At 39.5% G+C, this 23,990-nt stretch overlaps 1 protein-coding gene across 3 annotated transcripts in view; it reads right to left on the reverse strand.

Moving 5' to 3' along the window:
• Positions 1–23,990, reverse strand: part of tmem132e (transmembrane protein 132E) — a 517,422-nt gene that overhangs the window by 83,430 nt on the left and 410,002 nt on the right. The window contains exons 1-2 of one of the 3 annotated variants that reach the window (XM_035433059.1): positions 9,524–10,060; positions 8,001–8,919 (exon numbers count right to left, since the gene is read on the reverse strand). In XM_035433059.1, the coding sequence (XP_035288950.1) occupies positions 8,001–8,919; positions 9,524–9,605 (1,001 nt within the window). In that variant the 5' untranslated portion in view covers positions 9,606–10,060. Of the gene's footprint in view, positions 1–8,000; positions 8,920–9,523; positions 10,061–23,990 lie in introns of those variants that run through there. The other 2 variants (XM_035433057.1, XM_035433058.1) reach the window with 2 other exon arrangements.

Consider the following 23,990-nt stretch of genomic DNA (forward strand, 5'->3'; position numbering starts at 1 on the left):
ACTGCGGGAATTTAACAAGGAAATTTTGCTGCTAAATAGCATTTCAGGATGAAATTGCTTGATTAAATTCCATTGTATGTCAAGAAATGATCATACACCATATTGTCAGAGTACTTGAACGGTGCTAGTACAGTACTCAAATCTGCACAGCTGAGTAGGTAGTATATAGCTTGCATAAGAATATTTACAAGGGTACATTTCGAAAGGACTGGATAATACAGTAATTGATGCATATATTGTATTAATCATAATGTTTTTCTCCCTCAACCATACACACCACACAAATCACACAGACACACACACATGCACACACACACACACAAATATATACAGGCAACATGTTGACATCACCACCACAGTGGATGGTGGCCACTGAAGGGGAGGTGGTCTATGAGGCAAATGAGGGAATCTTCCTCTCTGGCCTTGCTGCCGTATTTTCATGCTACCATGTATTCCATTTTCAGGACCAACAAAAGGCAGACAGCATCCTTGAGTATTCAGAGGCCAAGATTGGTGTTAAGTAGTACACACACAAACACAATGCGTATGACAGGATAATGACAGTAGAATCCATATACTAAGTCCTCTTTATTCTCAAATAGAACAAAAAAGCATTTGATTCTTACTGCTGTAATCTGTATTGTTAACGAATAAACCTAAATCAGTTTAGCTAGCTACGAAACATTGTGCATAATATTAACTGGTTTGATCTAGAAGTAAAAGATGATGGAAATTTAACAAAATGGTGGATACCATGTCACTATACCTAAAACCTTCAACTTGTTTTCTTGCTTGACTGCAGTTTATACAAATCAAGCATAAATTGTAGATCAAAGACAAGATCTTACCCAGAACCTAAAGTCTTTTCTGGATTTGTCTTTTCTGGATTTGTCTTCCATATGTTTTGTTGGAATAAATCCAGAAAGAGGGACAAAAAGGAAGGTGGTTAATAAGAGGTCGGGCAAAGAAGTCAAGAGAAAGACGTCAACATTGTTACAACATTTGACGGATTTTGAGTGGCACTGTGTCTAACTTCCTTACTGTGTATAGATTTACAAAGGTTGTTTGCAAGTTTTTTTTGTATTTTTAATGCATTGTGGAAATAGGGTGATTAGTTTTTTTGAGAGGTCTTTTGGCAAATGTCACTGTACATCAACCTGAGCATAAAATATATATTATCAGAAAATTGAGCATCAATATGTATTAAGAATGTATGCCGCAATAAAGTATTCAAACTCACCTTTTTGTGTCTAGTTATTATCTCCGCCAGGCAGAGCCTGGAGGGTATTATGTGTTAGCTTAAAATTATTTAGAAACTAGAAGAGTGCACTCAGTAGAGTGCAGATCTCTGCCAGGCGAAGCACTTGTTGATCTCTTGCGGCCCCTAGCGGCCAGTTAGAGATTAGCTGCGGGCATTTACACAAACACACGCACACACGCAACCAAACTGAGCTGCCAGTTGTCTACAGCAATTTCTTATTTCTATACTCATGCTGATAAAAAACACTAACTAGCTGGCAACTGCGCTGTGAGCATTTTACCATCATTTCTAAATGCAATTTGGATGCTGTTAAACAAGTGGCAAGCTGGTAACAACAGCAACTACATTACATTACAGGCATTTGGCAGACGCTCTTATCCAGAGTGACGTACAACAAAGTGTATAACCATAACCAGGAACAAGCGTGTCGAAAACCCTAGAGAGAAGTACCGCTCCAAGTGCAGGGAACAACCGCATAGTTTAACTTGGTCCCTGTAGGTTAAACTGATTAACACTAACACAAACAAGAACAGCAACAATGCAGTCTATGCAAAAATACAAGCAGTAGTTCAGACACAAGTGCATTAACAAAGTCAACTACGAAACAGCTACCTAGTTACAACCCTAGGTAGGGAGGGATGGGGAGAGGTGCAGCCTGAAGAGGTGAGTCTTCAGTTGTCGCTTGAAGTGGGTCAGGGTCTCAGCTGTTCTGACCTCCACGGGGAGGAGACAGGAGACGTGATCGGGAAGCGCAAGTGCGAAGGGGGAGGTGCCAGGCGTCCTGGAGGTAGCGGAATGGAGGGGTCTGGCTGGCATGTAGGGTTTGAAGATCTTGTGGAGGTATGCTGGGGCTGATCCCTTGACTGCCTGGTATGCTAGAACCAATGTTTTAAATTTGATGCGAGCCAACTAGCTGGTCAGTATTTTACCATTATTTCTAAATTCAGCACGGATGCTGTTAAACAACAGCAACTAGCTGGCAAGTGCGATTCCAGTATTTTACTGTCTTCTCGAACAGCAGTACTGATGCTGTTGAACAACAGTAACTAGCTAGAAAATGTGCTGCTAGCATTTTACTGTTATTACCATTTACAGTAGCATTGCTACTGACTACTGTCAACCAGCTGCCAGCATTTTACTGAATTTTTCACCTTGACCAGGGGTGCTGTAAACTTACAGTAAGTAACCGGCAACTGTACTGCCTGCAATTTACCATAAATTAAAGGTGAATCTTTTTACAGTGTAAACAATCAATGTATTTCTACCACAAGAAGAGCTTGGTTTCTTTGGCTGCATATACACTGCCACAGAAATCCATTTACAATAGCTGTGATTATCATACTGTGGTTCCATAAGAAAATTGCTTATTGAACGTATTTCTTATTGAACGGTAGCTGGCTGGAATTCTGGTCGGGTGGAATTCCAACCCATAAGCAGAAGTGACATAAGTCGGGTGATCATACCAAAGGAAAAAAGCCATGTGACAACAGTATGAATGTTGTTGGAGATTGGCCGTTGACTAATGAAACATGCTTATTCCTTTTTATGCTCAATGAAAATCACCATTGGTGTTGAAGGTATGTCAAGAAGTTTGTCCAATCTAAAGTAACACATTAGATTGCATAGCAAATACCTGCATTGTGGGCCCAGATACACTAGCACCGGTGCTATAGCATTGGCAGACTGGCTTGTAAAAAATCTTGCTTAAGCCATGGCTGCCCAACCATGTTACAGGAGATATACCGTCCTTTAGGTTTTCACTCCAAGCCTAAGAAGGCAGACCTCATTCAACAACTAGAGAAGTCATGGAGCTGCTAATTGGTAGAATCAGGTGTGCCAAATTAGAGTTGAAATGAAAACCTACTCCAGGAACATGGTTGGGCAGCCCTGCCTTAAGCGGATCCTAGGCCATGTTTCAGTGTTTTTGCAATGGCCTTTCTCTGGCACTGGTTTGTAACTTCCCTTTATAGGACATCATAAGCTTTTAATGAGTATTGCAGTTTTTCCCAGGTTTCAGAGTGCACTGACAATGAAGAGGATTTGCATTCTTAACTGCTTTTCAGGAACACTTCAATTTTGTATGTCTAGTTTGTTGTTATGGAAATGCTGAGCAATGCTGAGAGTCATGTCAAAACACTTAGCTTCCGACACCAAAATAAGGGTCTGGTCCAATCAATTGACTCAGTAGACGGTGAATTAAACCATGCTGGAAGCTTATAGCTGAAGTAAACTCCTGAAAAGGATTACTGAAGTTGTAATAATGAAGGTTCTTATATAGAATTAAGCCCAGCAGAAGGCTGACTCCTTTCCTCCCACCCCTATTTCATTTCTTTTCCACAGTTTCCCCTCCCTGTTATTTATGTGGTTCACAGTTGAAGGCTGAAAATGGTGGAAACTGGGAAACAGCAGGAACTCTGTTGTTGCTGTCAGAGTAAAGAAAGTGTGTATTCTGGTAACCCATTCTCTGTCTCTTGGAATTTGACAAATCAAAAAAAGAAAAAAAAACTTGAATGGAATTTTAAAAAAAGACAATGACCAAAATTACATTGTGTACCTTGTGTTATCTACTTTCTGTCCATGAATTTTGAAGTCAGGAACACCAAAGTCATCATTATTTTATGACATTTTGTTTAGAAGCACATACTCTGTCCCTCCTCTTTCAAATATGGCCACTGTAATGCTTGGGGGAGTTTCCCTAAACAGCATCTTTGTGTGGCTGTAAACACAAGTACCAATTTCCAGTGTCTGGCTAGTCGCTTCTAAAGCTCCTTTGCTTTTGTATTGTGATGCCAATTCCTGGCTTATGAGGTTCAGTCCATTGGTCCACCAACACAATGAGAACCGTTCACACATCCCAAACAACGTGATAACTATTGTGTAATTGTAGCATTCTAATTTTGCGCGAATATGCAAATTCACCCATAGAAAAGCTGAAAAGCATGAAAAACTAACTTTTTGTTAGATGTGGCAAGAATTTATGAAATAACCTTTCTAATGGCTACCTACTCTATATCTCAAATCTTCCCAACTTTTTATGAAATAAAAAAGGATGAGCTTTGTGTCATTACATATGGTTATTATTAAGAGGTTATTAAGAGGGCCAATCTGACTGCTTAACTTGAATTGAGTTTAACAATAAATGAATGAAGACTTATTTTACACATGAACACTCTTGAATGAAAACCCAGTAAATCTGTAAAGGGAAGAGGTGGTTGGGAATAAACAAGTTAAAACAAAAGCTTATGTTTTGCCCATCCCTCCTATTGCATTTTTGCAGTTTAACTGCACAGAATTATGAGACTAAATTGGGATCCTTTGTGGATAAATTTTACTCATAAAGGTATGAAAGACAGTTGAAAATCAACGTGAGAGAGGCATAGAACTTCATAGAACTTCCTGGAAATGTATAAAAATCAGTCTTTCCCATATAAAATGCAATCCAGATACATACAGCCATACAATGTTGACCTTTGGTAAAACATGCAAAACTGATAAAATGTTAAAAATAGATGTGTATTTTATTTTAATTGACATAAAAAGGCTCCTAATTGCTAACACCGAAGGAGGGCATGTGTGTTTTTTTTTTTTACACAATCCAGAAAAGGATTTTTAAAAATGTTGAATATTCATACAGGAGATTTCCATTTATTAGTCTTTCCACTAAATCAGGACATTACCAGCGTAGGTAGACTATTTTATTCCTTCAATTTGAATTTTGATGTAACTGTGACAATCCTCCTTGGTAACAGCTGTCCTGATTAAATGTATGGTTTATTTATTATTCTGAAAATGCTTTCAGTTCCATAAAAAGTAAGAAGGAAAGTGGGAGACTGATGCATAAGAAAAAGAAAATGAAAATAAAGTTACTCTGAAGAAATTATTAATTGATATAGGCTGTTTCTTGAAATGATAACTTAATGTACCAGTGAACTATAACTAAATAGTGTCATATAATACATCATGTATATATAAAGGCCACTGTTAGAACAGTGAAGCAGGGCTATAGATTGGGTCAGGGAAATGGTAGAGTAAATGACAGTCACCCACAGTGTGAGCTCCCTCAATTTTATGCTGTGGAACTCACTATCTCAATTTTCTGCTGAGGAACTCACTATCTTGCTTTGGTTAATCTCATGTCAGTCCAGGTTCTGGTGTCTCCTAAACGCTTGTTTGGCCATGTCTTTGACAGGGAAAGTTACCCAGCTGCACATAGTTTGAGCTAAGGCCAATGTGGTGATTTATCTTACTCTATTTATCTTATTTTTTTTTTTTTTTTATCTTATTTATCTTATCTTATCTTACTTTATCTTATCTTATTTTATGTTCACTGTTACGCACCACCTGACCAAAACAAATTCCTTGTATGTGTAAACCTACTTGGCAATAAACCCGATTCTGATTCTGATTCTGATTCTGATAGGGTGCTGCCCTACTGCACTCAAAAGCTGTTGGCTATAACAAAGCAACAACAATCTCTTACAACATTGAGAGTGTTACTTGTAAACAGCTGACCAACTGGAATCTAAATTTGCATGAAAAAAACTGGTCAATCAATGAGATTAGCATTCTTTGCATGTAAACTAGTGCCAGACTTCACTATGTGGTCCATTCATTCTTTTGCATACGTTTTGATTGGGTAGCTCTTTTCATTAAAGCCCTCCGCACTTTGGCTCACTGTACCAGGCCAAATGTGACAGTGTTGTGATGAAGTGATGAAGCTGTTCACACAGAGTCCTACCATTATTACTGACCTGTTTTTCCCTTCAAAATGTCACTCTGCTGTTTTCCTCATATTTTTCCTCAGCTGCAATGCTCTCACCTGATTCAGGTTGTAATTTATAAATTTATATATACCCATCAGAACCCCCACACAACCCTTCATATTAGTCTTATGCTATACAACTAAAAGGAAACAGTCTGATTTAGAATGTAACCAATTTTGGCCAAAAAAAAAGTTGCTGTATGGATTCTTTTGGACAGATACGAATACGTGCCATAATCAAATCTAAAGGCGGTCCAACGAAATATTAGAGCGTGCAACCTTTTTTTTGGCCAGGCAGTGTATCTTTAATTGAGTGAAATAAAAATGCATTTTAAGCAGTAGTTATTAAACATAAAGACAATTAAATTTGAAAGTATGATAACTGCACCACTAATGAGTAAGTGTGTTTGTTTGTCTGTGTGTATATGTATGAATATGTGTGTAAATACTGTATGTATAAACACAGTTGAGCTTTGGTTGCAGTCAAACAAAGACTACGTCTCAGCCACTTCAAACAAGATGCAACACTTCAGGCATTTTTGGGATTTGAGGCTGACTTTTTGGCTGTGTTTGCATAAAATTCTAATTTATAAAGTGTGACAACTGGACTTGATTCACCACTTTGAATCAGCGCCATCGCTATATTACAATGAATTCAAGCAGATAGATTTTGATAGTAGTTGCACTGATCCTATTTAAGAAAGTTGTTTTCATAATTTAAAACATGTTAAATTAAGTTAATGAAAGATCTAAGATATAAGATAACCACTGTTGAACAAAAGTGCTGTACAATAACACTCATAAATACAATTTGTGAACACACACTAGACAAAAAACATGTAGGTCCATTTGAGTTTACCACTAAGAAGCATTTCCAAATTAGCGCAAAACTAGACAAGACTTCTACTTTCTGAAATGGGACTACAGATTTATATGCAATTGTTTATTGTTTTAAATGTGCTTTATACCCTAAATAAAAATTTAATGACTTAAAATTAAAATGTTACAACTAAAATTCTTCCATAAACACACAGAAGTAAGCATATATACATACACAGACCTGCATATATAAAATAACCATTTTCTGTTGTGACATGTTCCTGTCCAGTTAAATTAGTTATTGAGGTCTAATTAATGCATATTGAATTGCTAAATTGAAGTCTGAGTTTCCATTACGAGGAAGGAGAGACCATTTATGAGGAAGGTTAGACTCTGTTTCACATTATGGCTGAAAATCCAGCTAATATCAACCCCTCCCCTGTCATTTCCCTCAATAGATATGGGCGGTGGGTGGAGGTGGCGTGGTGAGAGCTCGTTTTTCCAGAAATGAAAGCTTATTTTTGGCAAATAAGTCTACATAAGTCTACATATGCTCTAAAATGATTTTAAAAAATAATTGGTCAAATCAAACGAAATTTAATTTGAATAGATGCCAGTTCACATGTCCTTTCACAGAGGCTTGAATACAACTTTCCAATCTCAGTCTTAGGCCTCAAGTGCAAGCTAGTTCTCAATGCACCTTTAAATTTCAGTTTGGACTCCCATCTTTATAAAAAGGCATTGAAATTGCTTACACTGATTGTTGAAAACCTACCAATGCAAGTCTATCTGTATGGCAAAAAATACAGCTTGCTTTTGTCAATGAACTAATGCACAGAAAACTGAACTCTGCATGCAGTTTTAGCCTGCATGCCACCAGTTCCTGCATGACTGTGGGGAACATTGACCTGGTACAGCTTATTTCCACACAGTAAATCTCAGTACAAATCACCTAAAATCAAAAAGGACTGGACTCTATATGTCCTACACATCTCAGCATTTAACATTTCCAGCAGTGATGTACTATTCCCACACTTGATAAGCAGTAAGAAATGGAGAAAGTGTAAAATTATACATTACTAAGAAAATAAAGTAATATTTCAGCTCGACTACATTGAAAGAGTCTTGGTCAAACCACAAACAGGCAAGGAGACTTACTTAAGGGTGAACTGCTCAACGGTGGAGTTGGGCACCAGGAACAGATAGATGTTGAGGGTCTCGCCGGGCTTCAGAGGTTTCTCCGGCAATCTGAGGAATATGTTCTTGTCCAGCTGCTTGTCTACAACCATCTGCTCCTGGCTTGGCTGGTACAGGCTGATACTTCCGATCCGGAGCAGTGGGTGTTGCATGGGCATTTCACCTCTGGACCCACCCACCCCCCTGTGGTTGGAGACATCTCCGCACTCCCCGCTGTTGTTCGGGTCATGGACAGTGTAATAGAGCTCCACCTGAAGGGTCTCCCCACTCAGCTCTATCCCCTCCACTGCTTTCCTTCGCCCCAGGGGTGCCACATTGATGTTGAACCATGTCCCAGGGAGCTCCAGCTGGGCCAAGCACTGGGCCAGATTCCCCCGCAGCCTGCAGGATGTCTTGATCTCGCGGATGTCCCTAAATGCATGGAGCCTGACACAGGGGAGCATGTCCAGCACCTTGAAGTCATCCCAGTCCCGGCCAGCAATGTAGAACAGCACTTGGACGACAGGGTTGCTGGAGAATACCCTGGACTGCACTATGAAGGCTCTTACCTTCCAGTTGACCGTCAGGCGGCTGGGGATCTCCAGTGGACTGGATGGTTGGAGCAGGTCTTTAGAGAGCATCTGGTCCTGTGCAAAAGGGCCAAAGGTGATGTTGACTGCTGGGAGCTCCTTGGTTTGGAACACCACAAAGCTCTCGGAACGTTGGAGTGGGTGCCCACTTTGGCCACCCTGCAATGGTGACTCCCGCAAGAAGAAGGCCAGCTGTGCATTGGAGAGCTTGAAGTTGGCTGGAAGGTAAACTTCAGGAGGGATGGGTGTGGTGGTGGCTACAGAAGCACCAAGGAGTGTGTCTGAGTTTGTGGGAAACACTTTACCTGCAACTAAAGACAAACACAAAGAAAGGTTACAAACTTGCACAGCTACTCATGGTGCCAGGATCTTAAGAAATAGTACATTCTGGCATACACAAGATCAGAATAATGCAAGTTCACAGTACCCCTGTGCAGGTGACAGCAGCTGGGGATGTGTATCACATTTGCCAACATAGGAGACAGGTGTCAAAGTACTTGTTACTGTTTCTCAGATTACACCCTGGGCACACAAAGAACGCTGTACAAAGCACCTATCATTACCCAGCATGTTCTCAAGACAACCCTGTTTAAAACAGATTCTTAATTATTTAATTGCTCTTCAAAATGTTTGTGATATAATATGACATCTGGTCAATACTAACAACCAAAAAGGTATCTAACTGGCCAGAACAAGTATAGGAAAGCCTTCAATATTTGAAAATGACAAAGATAGTAATCAACAAATCAAAGAAAGAAAATAACCTTAATTTCTGATTATGAAGTGATGGTAAATAAATCTCACACACACACACACACACACATGCACAGACATAAATCTGTACAAAAGACAATCTCTCCTTCCCTTATAAAAAGACAAAGAAGTGAATTAACAATAAAATAAAATACAACATACTTGTTAATATAACAAGGCATAGTACATAGTAGTACAAAGTCTCTCCTTTGCAGTCATGAACCCGAGTACAAAAATGTCCCATATTCCTCACTCTTCTGCATTTAAATCAGTGCTGTTCTGTATTCCTCTCAGAAACTAAGTTCATCCACCAAGATCAAACAAGGGCCAGATTAGGTCCTTTTCCGCCACGCGTGAAGCCTTCCGTCATGTTTAAAGACCCAAAGGCATTTGCCTCTGTGGCGGAGTCCATTTCCAGCAGAATCTCTTACAAAGGCCCCCTCTGAGTTAAGAAGTTCCTTAACAACCATACAGCATCACAGCAGGAGCCCCAAAATGCACAGCTGTTCTAATGCACATCCTTAGAGCCAAGTCCAGCATGCGCTTCTGTTTCCAGTTCCCTGCCTTGTTGTGCTGCAGTCCCAGTTTGGATTCACTTTGCCTAGCAGTCCCCTCTCTTCTTCTCTAAACAAAGCCCAGAGTCCGCCCCGTCTCGCCACACCTTGCTCCTGCCTGTAATCACCACCCTGGCTCCCATTCACCACTTTGAGCTACAGGCCTCCCGGGACATTAACACCACAAAAAAAGACACTCCTACATGTGATTCATCTTACTCCCACTGGACATGCTGAGGCAGGCTCTGTGTCTGTGAGAGTGGTGTGTGCGTGTGTGTGTGTGTGTGTGTGTGTGTGTGTGTACGCGCGCGCGCGAGTTTGTGTGCATGTACAGGGGTGGGGGTTGCATGGCTGGAGGGTCCTAAGAAAAGATAAAGAGGGGAAGGAGGGAGGGAGGGAGAGAAAGAGAGGAAATTAGGCTAAAATCATTGATGCTCCCTTCTCCTCTTTCTCCCAGGCCTTTGAGACGTGGATGTGAATAACAGTGGAGGAGGGGTGGGGGACCTCTCCAGTTTCAACAACTGCTGGAGAGGCGGGCCTTTTTATAAATATGTGATCCTCCTCAAATGCAAAACACACAAGAGCGCATTCACACGCGCTCACACACACACACACACACACACAGAGTTAAATGCAAAAGTGTTAGAACAATTATAACTTTTTTGTTGTTTTGGCTCTGTACTCTTGTACACTGAATAAAACAATGAACATGATGTTAACGTTCAGACTATCAGCTTTAATTTGAGGGTGTTTACATCCACATTGGGTGATCCATGTAGAAATTACAGCCCTTTGTATACATAGTCCCCCATTTTAGGGGAGCAGAATTGACTGCTGTTTCATTGTTAGTTCTTGCACAATAAAAATATGTATATAGAAAGCTCCATAATGTTTGGGACAAAGATATTTTTTCTTGATTTGGTTCAATTTTAGATTTGTAATAAAACAATTCACATGTGGTTAAAGTGCAAATACTCAGCTTTTATTATTGGTTATTTTACACCACGTAAAAATAATAGAACTTTTTTTCTGGCCACCCAAAATCATTCTTCTGCAGAACTAAATAATGTATAACATTTACAAAGCAAATTTATCATACTTACACTCAAACTCTGAGCTAGCAACATGTTTTCACTCCAAGCTACATAGGGCCATACAATCAAATTGTAGGTGAGTCTTGGCTGTTGATGCAGCCATTTTGTTTTGCTGGATAATTAAATTTGTAAGTACTGATTAAACTCTTCATGCACTGTAATTACAAATAACTTTGCCTCTCTGCATGAAGGTTATTTTCCCTACAGTCTGTACTTCAAACCTTTTTCTGCTATAAAGTGTGGTATGCACATTTCTTAAATATCCACATCCTAGGAAAGCGCAGGGGTGGCAATCTAGGTTCCATTTTAAGGTCTAAAAGACGACATTTTGTCTGGCATGTACTAATTCTTTCACTTTAACACTAGAACCAAGCTGGCGGATAATTTGAATACATTTAAGGTTAATGAGGCCTTCTTGCAAAGTCATTCCAGTCAGGTTTGAACAATTCCGTGATGTGTCGTCCGACATGAACCTTCTGAGGAAAATGTGATATGTGATAATCTCTTTGAGAAGGAACATGATACGTCTATTGCCCCTGCGAGCCATTCCATTATGTGGATGCATTAGCAGCCCAAGTGCTTTTTTTCCCCTTTTCCTTGACATACTGCATGTAATGTACGCTTCCAATTGTTCAGATAGATCACACTGCAATCCAGCCCCCCAGGCATCCTTTTGGGATTAAGAATCTGATTTGTGGACTGTCTTTACAGGGGGCAGCCCTTCTCACTTTGCATTGAATCAAAGAGTGACCGCAGATGGGATTTCAACATGAAACCATAGCCCTGTTTCAGCTTCCTGCAAGACCTCTGGGCCAAATTAAGTGGGCCTTTTTGCTGTTGCACTCACAGATGGTTACATGCCACACATCTGCTGGGAGTCAAGACAGTAGTCCAGCATCCCCCAAGGGCCCTTCCCATCAAATTTCAGATGACCTAATGGGAAAATACAAACACTTCACCCCCCCCTCCAGAAACAACACTCCACATTGATGTAGCACACGACGTTGAGGAAACTAAAGAATTCAAAGAATTTGAAGACTGTTGATCTTAAATTATCAAAGAACTCTAAAGTTCAATAGGGTCAATGAATGCTAGTTTGGGTGAGGTGTAATTGACATTATACCATGCAGTGTAATACCAAACTACTGCAGTGACCATTTGATTAGCCTCAATTGTCCAACAATTATAATAGTTGATTATACTGCTACCAGCCACACAGGACCCCCTGCAATTTGCAAAGGGTGGGCACTTACACCTCATCTTAAGCCGCGTTTCCACTGCAGGAACTTTACCCCGGAACTAGGAACCTTTTGAGGAACTCAGTGCGTTTCCACCGCAAGAACTAGGGTCTAAATTTAGTTCCGGGGGCTTTATTTTACCCCCAAAAAAGTTCCTGCTCGGGGGGTAGTACTTTCCAAAAGTACCGGAACCTTTGGGGTGGGGCGCAAGCGCTGAAAATTTCTGATTAGTCGACTACTTGCAGTGTTTTATTTCAACCGCCATGTTTAAAAATCTGCAGCGGCAAACCGATTTATTTTCATAATAACTTCAAATCAAACTTGTATGTTATGCGGCGTAGTAGCCTAGTTTTGGTTATAGCCTGCCAACGTCTTGGAATTATAACGTGTGCTCTTCTGTTCTTTTCTTGCTGAAGTATTCGTTTTATAAAATGCTAAGCATTCGTGCTGGGACAGCATATTACGTACCAAAACATTCAAACAGATTAATTCGGTTGCTGAATATTTTCTTCCGGATTTTCTTTGTTAGCCCGTTGTAATTGACTCAAAACGTTTGATACAGTTATGTGAGGTATGCGGCAGTTCATTGGTGATACAGTAAAAGCAAATTGGTTATCACCTTCCGCACTTTTTGTCAGGGTAAAATAACAGGTTAATTCTAGTAATCGTCCCTTTAGCTTTTTCAGACTGCCGTAATTTTACTCTGCCTTTCCTCAATTCCACAAAAAGACCAGGAAGACTATGGACTAATTTATGGTGCATGGTTCGCATCTGGAGGGCACACTTCGCTGCTCAGCTAGCAGTAACTTCGAAGGAAAGCAAACGGTGGCTGTACCACTGCTAATTTAAATTTTTACGCAAGTCCGAGTTTTCGTTCTATTCTTGTCATTTTGCGATTAGCCTATATGGAATTGACGATGAGAAAGTAATCAAACAGCAAAATGTTTACAACGTGTGCATGTTTTCTGCTGTTGTTGCCAGTTATATTGGAAATGTGAATGCATTCTGTCGCCTCGGATGTCAAGACATGAAAATGAATGTTCACATAAAAACATAATGAATGTGTTTGAGAGGATATATAAAACAGTTACAATCTGACTATTGGCCTGTTATATCCTATTTGTTGCATAACAACGGTCCAAGTTCAACTACCAATGACAGTTTTGCTTGACAACGGTAAAATATGCCCAAATGGCTGCAGAAGAATATTTCAATTCCACGTGATTAAATCGATAAAAATCAATAAATACAAAAGTAACCATATATAGTCATTGTTGGTAACCCGTTGTATATAAGTGGAATAAACCCCTCCGGGCTGTCCTGGTTATTAGAAAATAATGTAGGCTACTTCGGTGGTAGTATGGGGTTACAGAAGAAATCATAGGACAGATGGACCGACGACAACGTCTCTTTTTCATACGTCTTTCATACGGCTTTACCTGACCCTCAACACGGGCACCCCGCAAGGATGCATGCTCAGCCCACTCCTATACTCCATCTACACCAGCGACTGCACAGCCAAGCACAGCTCCAACGCTATCATTAAGTTTGCAGATGACACAATGGTGTTGGGCCTGATTACCAACGACGACACCGCGGCCTATGCAGACAAGGTGATGGCGCTCTCAAGGTGGTGCCAAGGGAACAACCTTCAGCTCAACATTGAGAAAACAAAAGATCTGATCCTGGACTTCAGGAAAAGGGGTGTGCACGTGCCCATTACCATCAATGGCGCCGCTGTTGAACGGGTCAGCAGCTTCTGATTCCTCGGAGTCCACATCTCAGAGGATCTGAAGTGGTCTCGGCACGTGAACACGCTGGTGAAGAAATCCCAGCAGCGCCTTTTCCACCTCAGATGGCTGAGGAAGTTCGGCCTGCCCCCACTAATCCTCAGGAACTTCTACAGGTGCACCACGGAAAGTGTCCTGACCAGCTGCATCACTGCCTGGTACAGCAACTGCACAGAACGTGACCGGCAGAGGCTGCAGAGGGTGGTGCGGACAGCCCAGCAGGCCACAGGCGGTGCACTGCCTAACCTGAGGGGCCTGTACACAGCGAGGTGCACGACGAAGGCCAACAAGATCATCGCCGACTCCAGTCACCCGAGCCATGGCCTGTTCATCAAGAAGATGTTCAAGAGAAAGCCTGGCTATGTCAGCATAGCAGTGAAGACCAACCACCTCAAGGACAGCTTCTACCCCCAAGCCATTCATATGCTGAGCTGAGACACCTAACCACTGCCCAGCTCCACCAACAACTGAACTGCCCCTTCCCACCCCTTCCCCTCCTACCTCCTCACACCCCACTGTATCACTGTGTCACTTTAGCACTGTCACGTGATCACTTTATACTGCCAATCCAAGTGTGATGTGCAATGCTTTAGTTATTTTTATCTTTACTTATTATTATTACATTTTACTATTTATTACTAGCATTATCACTTAATTGTAAATACCTGCTAAAATCTTATTGTTTTTATTTTATTGTGTTTACTCTTGTGAATTGAGAGAGATGCATATGGACACAATGAATCTCACTGCAATGTACGCCATGTGTATTTGATCAATAAAACTTGAAACTAATGATTTGTTTTATATGTATGGATATAAGAAAAATAACTGAATATATTTTTGCACTCTTGCCATAACTTCCTGACATAGCCTATGCTTGCTGAGTGAACGGGACTAAATGTGTTCATGGCTATCAATAACTGTTACATGAGTATTGTACATTATCGTACCTGTGTTTTGTAATTGTTCCAGTGATCTTTGGTATGCACATATTGTATGCCGCTTTGGATAAAAGCATCTGCCAAATAAATGTAATGTAATGAGTCATATTAGATTTCAGTCTGCACTATTTTCTTTGAATTTCTTAGTCATGAAATACATTTTCTATATTTTTCTCATTTTAGTTTTTATATTATTATAATTAAAGAAAGCCATTGTTTTGGGAGGATGGTAAATGTGGGCAAAAACAATGCGGATTAATGAGGAGAGCTTGCACCCGCTGTTTCTAGGACACCCTTTGATCCTGCTATGCTAACTACTTTGGCAATTGTTATAATTCAGGTGCAACTGAAAAGCCTAGATTTTCATTAGCATAACAAATAATGGATGCAAATGGTGTGTTTTGCATGAAAAATGGCCATTTTCTTACTGGGACATTGAGACTACTACTACTGCTGGTCAGTATCTGAGTGTGACAGCGTGGATCTGATATCTGGAAAGGTAAATCTCAAATATACCATGAACTATCATTAGTGTCTGCAGGATAGCAATGGTTGTATAAACACATCCAGGGGCAGGGCAATATTCAATGCCTTACAGCCATGACAGTCCATAGCCGCGTTTCCACTGCAGGAACTTTCCCCAGGAACTAGGAACCTTTTGAGGAACTCAGTGCGTTTCCACCGCAGGGACCAGGGTCTAAATTAATGAATTTATTGAATATTTCTGATTGGTCAACTACTCGCAGTATTTTATTTCAAAAGTCTGCAGCCGCAAACCGATTTATTTTCATAATAATAACTTGAATTCAAACTTGTATGTTATGCGGCACAGTAGCCTACTTTTGGTTATAGCCAGCCAACGTCTTGGAACAGATGAGAAATCAAAAGATTGAGGATTATAACGTGTGCTCTTCTGTTCTTTTCTTGCTTTAGTATTCGTTTTATAGAATGTTAAGCATTCGTGCTGGGACAGCATATTACGTACCAAAACATTCAAACGGTTTAATTCAGTTGCTGAATATTTTCTTCTGGATTTTCTTTGTTAGCCCGTTATAATTGACTCAAAACGTTTGATACAGTTATGTGAGGTATGCGGTAGTTCTGCGCAATTTACATTGGTGATACAGTAAAAGCAAACTGGAAATTACCCTCTGCACTTTTTGTCAGGATGAAATAACAGGTTAATTCTAGTAATCGTCCCTTTGGCTTTTTCAGACTGCCATAATTTTACTCTGCGATTCTTCAATTCCACAAAAAGACCAAGAAGACTATGGACTAATTTATGGTGCATGGATTGCATCTGGAGGGCACACCTCGCTGCTCCGTTAGCAGTAACTTTGAAGGAAAGCAAACGGTGGCTATACCACTGCAATATTTATTTAAATTTTCATGCAAGTCCGAGTTTTAATTCTATTTATTCTTGTCATTTTGCGATTAGCCTATATGGAATTGACTATGAGAGTCGAAGTAATCAATTCAACAGCAAATTGTTTACGACGTGTGCATGTTTTCTGCTGTTGTTACCATTTATTTGTGGAATGTGAATGCATTCTGTCGCCTCGGATGTCAAGACATGAAAGTGAATGTTCGCATAAAAACATAATGAATGTGTTTGAGAGGATATATAAAACAGTTACAATCTGACTTTTTGCCTGTTATATCCTATTTGTTGCATAACAATGGTCCAAGTCGAACTACCAACGAGAGTTTTGCTTGACAACGGTAAAATATGCCCAAACTGCCGCGGAAGAATATTTCAATTTCAGGAGATTAAGTCGATAAAAATCAATAAATCACTAAAGTAACCATATATAGTCATTGTTGGTAACTCCTTGTATAAGTGGAATAAACCCCTCCCGGTTATTAGAAAATAATGTAGGCTACTTCGGTGGTAGTATGGGGTTACAGAAGAAATCATATGACAGTAGACCGATGGCGACGTCGCTTTTTCATATGTCAGTGGGCTAATTTGCCTAATCTTCGCGGGACTTTAGACCGCGGTGGAAACGCAGACAGCAATGGGCTGCAGGAACCTTTTAGTTCCTTGAAAAGTAGTTCCTGGGACTAAAAGTTCCGGGTACTTCGGGTGGAAACGCGGCTCATCATGATAGCTCTCAAGATCTCAAAATCTTTGTTCTTTAAAAGAAGTGCTGAATAAAAAATGACATTTTGAACAAATGAACATATTTTACATTATTTTAGATCTTAATTTTTACCCCCATAAATTCAATTATGAATCATCAAATGAGAGTTGATTATAAAGCTTAAGATATCTATACTCATGTGCTGTGATAGCCATACATCTAGCAACAGAGCTGTGACTTTCTCAGGAAAAAGATGATGGACGGTGCCTGCCCACGGCAGATGGGATCCCCCTCTGAGTCCGGTTCTGCCCAAGGTTTCTTCCTGCTATCAGTCAGGGAGTTTTTCCTTGCCACTGTTGCCCTAGGCTTACTCTTTGGGGGCCGGTTCTCTGTAAAGCTGCTTTGTGACAAAGCTCCTTTGTTAAAAGCGCTATACAAATAAAAAAAATTGAATTGAATTGAATTGGAATTGTGCTAATGACACAGCAAAGACATTCATCTTTTCGTTCATGCCTTTACAAGGCTGCCTTGTAATAAGATACGTGGCTTTCTTTGCCCCATAAATTCACAACCATGTAGACACTACAGGTTACGATCGTTGCAATGCAGCATTAAAATATGCAGACAAATGAAGGGTTGAGCAAACAAGACTGGCTGAACGACTTTTCAAGGGCTGAACCAGAACAATAACAACAACAAAAAACCTCAGTACTACAATACTAGGGCAGCCTTTAAAGTGAAGTGCTGCAGTCTCTTCGGGATAGTGCATGGCCCTACTCCTTAAGAGTTGGTACTGCTCTTATTGATCCTCAGAGCCACAGTTCCTTTTTCACAGTGCATTGAATATTGATTTGATAGCATAAGGGTCTAAAATAGGGCAACTGCTCTCAAGTCTTTCAATCCATAAAAATGCAATAGCACTCAAATCTAAATTTAAAACTCATTGAATAATGCAGGGTTTTATTTTTTAAAGGTAAATGGACAATTATTTTCTTTGCTTTTGTTCAATAGGGTCAGACCCAAATTTATGCACGTGAATTTTATTGTGATTGTTCTATCAGTATTGCAGTTTAGGCCAAGGATTGGAAACTGACATGAGCGGAGGCAGCTAAACTTAGGCTAAAACATAATGCCCTTACACACAAAATGTGTACTCATTTCCATCCTTTTTCAGTCTGTACTCAAATACAAACACCCACTCTTCAATAAGACCTTAAGCTTTTGATGTGAAAAGGATATATTGGTGTGAACATGGCATGGCAACGTCTCTGATTTCCTTGAAAACAAGAGCCTGTAAACACCATAGTAGACACTAGCCAGAGGCACTAGGTTGTTCTGCTGTGTCATTGTGCTGTTCTAAGGTTCAAAGATGAAGAGCTCTATGAAAACTAAAAAAGAACCAAGCTCCTCTGGGCATGTGTGAATGTTTTGTTCCACATGGAGGCTCTCAAATTGCCCTTCCTCAGCTTTCCCTACTCATCCTCTGCACCCCCCTGACCCCTGGGGTTGAACCTCTTTCATACCCAAAAGACTTCCAGACCTACTTTTCATGCGACCTACAAGTGATGCTATTCAAAACAAGGTGGCCTTTCCGACAAGGATGAACAAAAATAGAACTTGAAATATGAATATTCACGGGTTACACTTCCTACAGAGTGGTAGAGGCATTCTATATATTGATTGATTTATTTATTTTCTGGTTCACTGAACACAACCTATATAAATATTGTAGCTGTTTTCTAGTCAAATAATTGCAAATACTTGAGGACACATTGGCAATACAAAGAGCCTGGATAAAACTATAATGGGGGACAACATTACAAACCTGACACTTATGGAAGTTTCCTAATGGAACATATCAATATGTTGTATTTTAGAAGGCAAAACTGTTTAAAGAGCAGGTTTGTTGCACGACATCCCACATCATCACCAACCAAAGACTTCTAGTTAACTCAAGGTCTGCAGCATGTCTCCAGTAGCTGTGTATGAAGTTTTGACTTTATGACAACAAATATAAAAAACAGTTAAAAATAGTCTGCCTGTTATCAAAATTGTACAAGGTAAGTAAAAGCCAAGGTAAAAAGATGGGTCTTTAGTTGTGTTTTAAAACTGTTCATAGAGCTTGCTGGTCTGATTTCTAATGGTAGAGTGTTCCACAGTCTTGGAGCATAAAAATAAAACGCTGCTTCTTCAATTCTTTAGTTATTGGGATGGCAGGTATGCCATCCCGCCAAGTTACGCCTTGGCGGGGGCATGCCCCATACCTATACAGCACCGAGAGTTTGGCACTTTTCAGGGTTCCCCACAGAAATAACCACAACAGCCACAGACACTCAGCCCTTAAAAACATTAAATTCTGTACATTCTCACCCCATTTCAACAGACAGATTTCATAAACAACTTCACGTGTCCACACAATAAAGCCCTAAACTAAGGGGATTTTGCGTTTTCTTCTTCTTCTTCTTCTTCTTCTTCTCATTCTTATTTTTCCAGCCGCCTATCCCCCTAACAACATGTCTCCCCATTGGACATTTTACCGACACCAGCCAAATCTTCACCTACACGACCCAATCAAAAACTCGCATACACACACAAAATAACCATACCTTTTTACTCTGAAACATTTCCAATTTAAACAGCTAGTACCCCTTTGGCCTAGTGGGCAAGGTTACAGTCAGTCTAGGTTCAAGCCCAGCTAGGAACGTGTTTCTTCAACCTGCTTTTACCATCACTAATAATTGTCTACTACTTCTCAATTATTGCTTTTGCACCATATCTACCCGCCGTTCACCGAACGTATACACTGCATTATGACGTACCGTCTGCACGTTCAATTATTAACCGGCTACTATGTTGCAAAGCCATATAGATTCAACGGAAGCTCTTCTGTGCTTACTCGCCTGTGCTGAGTAACTACAGGAAGCATCTTTCTCCAGAAAACATGTTTATACTTGCTTCTGAACTGAATTTGAGTACATGTACAAGTTATTGTATATTTGCTACGTACAATAAATACTGCATGTAAAATACATATTGTACATACATACATAGAGAACTTGTCACCATGGGGACATTTCCCTCGCAGCATGTTACATTCACATTTACGAACACACACTTATACCAAGAAACATACTATCATTCACGCAACAGAAAGGCTGGGCAGCGAAATACAAATTGGACATATACACTCAATCTTGACTGTGAGAGAGCCATCCAGACATATGTTTGGCCTGTCCATGTAGTGCATGCTTATACACACAGGGCCAAGTGACTTGAAAGAATTCAGGAAATATTGGGTAGCATTGCTTTGAAATACATCTTATGTAATTTTGGTGAGGCAAGATAGCCTATATTGTTTGTAGTACCGTAAGTTGGCGTCATTTTGATATCAATACTTTTGAGTAACTTGCCATTTTTGTACATTGAAAACGTGTTTTTTATGAGATACTTTTTTACTTTGGGTATACTGAGCAAGCAGGCCTTAGTAGTTGACTTGGCCTACATTGAAGTGACTTCTTGAATAAACCTAAATTAGGTCAACTATGGACCAAGCCACAGATTGGCTAATGCTACTGTTTTTGTGCTGAAACCCTAAATAAAATGAATATTATTTAATAAGTTAACAGTTCATTTTAGCTACACATGTTTTTCAAGTTGTTTTTAGGAAAGAATGTTCTAGATGAATTCTCATGAATTTATGTTTCAATTTATAGATATAGCTTCCAAATTTAACATGATGCTTCTTATCCAAATAGCTGTCAATTTACAAAAGTATAGTCATTTCTATTTCATGGGGTATTTTATGAGGAAAAATATATATATTTTTTTAGCATGTACTTATGGTTTTTTAATAGTTCATTAATAAAACAAAATTTAGAAAAACCCTAAAAAAATTATCAGCTATTGAATTATTCATCACATTGAAAAAATGAACTCTGACTTAACCCACTGAGAAAAAAGTGTTTTAACACTTAAAAAAAAAAAAATTATTATTCAAGATAATTTGCATATGTTCCTAACAATTGGGAGAATTTGTTTTTCTATTCACCTGTGGTACTTCCCCTTAAATCACAAATGAAACCAAAAATAGTTCCTTTGCATTTCTTTTCCAAAGGTGCACTCAGAATCAAACTCCACAAATTACACCGTTTGTTTATTTAAATGCACACAAAAGGTGCATTGCATTACTAAATAATTTAGCAACCAATTAATTTCATCTCACAGATGCACCATGTTGGGAAATAACTCCTAGAAGTTTAAGCACACAATTGAGCCGCGTTTCCACCAAAAGTACCCGGAACTTTTAGTCCCAGGAACTACTTTTCAAGGAACTAAAAGGTTCCTTCAGCCCATGGTTGTCTGCATTTCCACCGCGGTCTAAAGTGCCGCGAAGATTAGGCAAATTAGCCCACTGACGTATGAAAAAGCGACGTTGTCGTCGGTCCATCTGTCCTATGATTTCTTCTGTAACCCCATACTACCACCGAAGTAGCCTACATTATTTTCTAATAACCGGGACAGCCCGGAGGGGTTTATTCCACTTACATACAACGGGTTACCAACAATGACTATATATGGTTACTTTTGTATTTATAGATTTTTATCGATTTAATCACCTGGAATTTAAATATTCTTCTGCAGCCGTTTGGGCATATTTTACCGTTGTCAAGCAAAACTGTTGTTGGTAGTTGAACTTGGACCATTGTTATGCAACAAATAGGATATAACAGGCCAATAGTCAGATTGTAACTGTTTTATATATCCTCTCAAACACATTCATTATGTTTTTATGCGAACATTCACTTTCATGTCTTGACAGCCGAGGCGACAGAATGCATTCACATTTCCAATATAACTGGCAACAACCGCAGAAAACATGCACACGTTGTAAACAATTTGCTGTTTGATTACTTTCTCATCGTCAATTCCATATAGGCTAATCGCAAAATGACAAGAATAGAACGAAAACTCGGACTTGCGTGAAAATTTAAATTAGCAGTGGTACAGCCACCGTTTGCTTTCCTTCGAAGTTACTGCTAGCCGAGCAGCGAAGTGTGCCCTCCAGATGCAAACCATGCACCATAAATTAGTCCATAGTCTTCCTGGTCTTTTTGTGGAATTGAAGAATGGCAGAGTAAAATTACGGCAGTCTGAAAAAGCTAAAGGGACGATTACTAGAATTACCTTTTATTTTACCCTGACAAAAAGTGCGGAAGGTGATTTCCAGTTTGCTTTTACTGTATCACCAATGTGAATTACACAGAACTACCGCATACCTCACATAACTGTATCAAACGTTTTGAGTCAATTACAATAGGCTAACAAAGAAAATCCGGAAGAAAATATTCAGCAACCGAATTAATCCGTTTGAATGTGTTGGTACGTAATATGCTGTCCCAGCATGAATGCTTAGCATTTTATAAAACGAATACTAAAGCAAGAAAAGAACAGAAGAGCACATGTTATAATTCCAAGACGTTGGCAGGCTATAACCAAAACTAGGCTACATGCCGGTTAGAAATAAAACACTGCAAGTAGTCGGCCAATCAGAAATTTTCAGCGCTTGTGCCCCACCCCAAAGGTTCCGGTACTTTTGGAAAGTACTACCCCCGAGCAGGAACTTTTTTGGGGGTAAAATAAAGCCCCCGGAACTAAATTTAGACCCTAGTTCCTGCGATGGAAACACACTGAGTTCCTCAAAAGGTTCCTAGTTCCGGGGTAAAGTTCCTGCGGTGGAAACGCGGCTTTGGAAATCAGTTTCATAAAATTAGTTATCTAGAATATCCGACCATACTTTTGGAACTTCTGTTTATAATAAAAATTTTAAATATTAATGATCAAATTAAATTACATCAAAGATTCAACAGATTCAGTGATGATGGTAATTCATTTTAAAATGTAGGCCATGACTGGCATGCATACACATAAATTCATGCAATCACACATAGCCTACATTCTGAAATAAACACATAGGCATGGATTCAATAATTCTTCCTTACCCATGAATGACAATAAATGAACGCATATGTCACATTTTTAAATGGAAGTGTTTTCAATGGGCTGTTGTACACAATAGACCTACTAGTTGTTTGTATGTCAGTCAAGGACCTATAGGGCTAGCTAACATTAATTTAGAAATGTGGCATTGCAGGGTAGCTACAGCAGCCTAGTAAAAAAAAGTCGATAATCAGTTCAGGTACAGCAGTAAATGTGAATTAGCTTGTGCCAATTTCTATACGACTGGTATAACGTTACCTACAGAACCAAATTGCAATGTAGATTTTGGAGTTTATTTTCAGAGGCGTCAGTATCTGTATTAATGTTATGCACGCGGTCTGTCTTCTTGTTAGCAAGTTAGCTAACATTAAACTCAGTTAATATGCTGAAAGCACAACTGTCTAAAGTGGGTGTATTTTATTTGGTTTTACACATGAAAAACCAATAGTTTGAATGTTTTATTTTTAGGTAGCCAGGAAGCCAGTGTAATGAGTTCAGAGGTTTGCTTCAGTCCCAGGGGTGATTTGTAAAACAAATGGTAATATTGTATTTATATATTTACTCCGTATTTAATCGCAAATATAGATAATATAATGACTCGTAACCAAAAGGTCGCAGGTTCGATTCCCGGGTAAGGACACTGCCGTTGTACCCTTGAGCAAGGTACTTAACCTGCATTGCTTCAGTATATATCCAGCTGTATAAATGGATACGATGTAAAATGCTATGTAAAAGTTGTGTAAGTCGCTCTGGATAAGAGCGTCTGCTAAATGCCTGTAATGTAAAATACAGTAGTCTATCCAAGAACTACATCAATCAAGGTTATCTATTAAATCTTTGATTTAAAGTAATAATCTCAAAGATTTTCATTAAAATAAATGTCTGTTAAGTCACTATCTATCGCCGAATTAGGTAACACAATGGTGATTGA

The sequence above is a fragment of the Anguilla anguilla genome, chromosome 9, assembly GCF_013347855.1.
Source record: "Anguilla anguilla isolate fAngAng1 chromosome 9, fAngAng1.pri, whole genome shotgun sequence".
NCBI classification, from domain to species: Eukaryota; Metazoa; Chordata; class Actinopteri; order Anguilliformes; family Anguillidae; genus Anguilla; species Anguilla anguilla.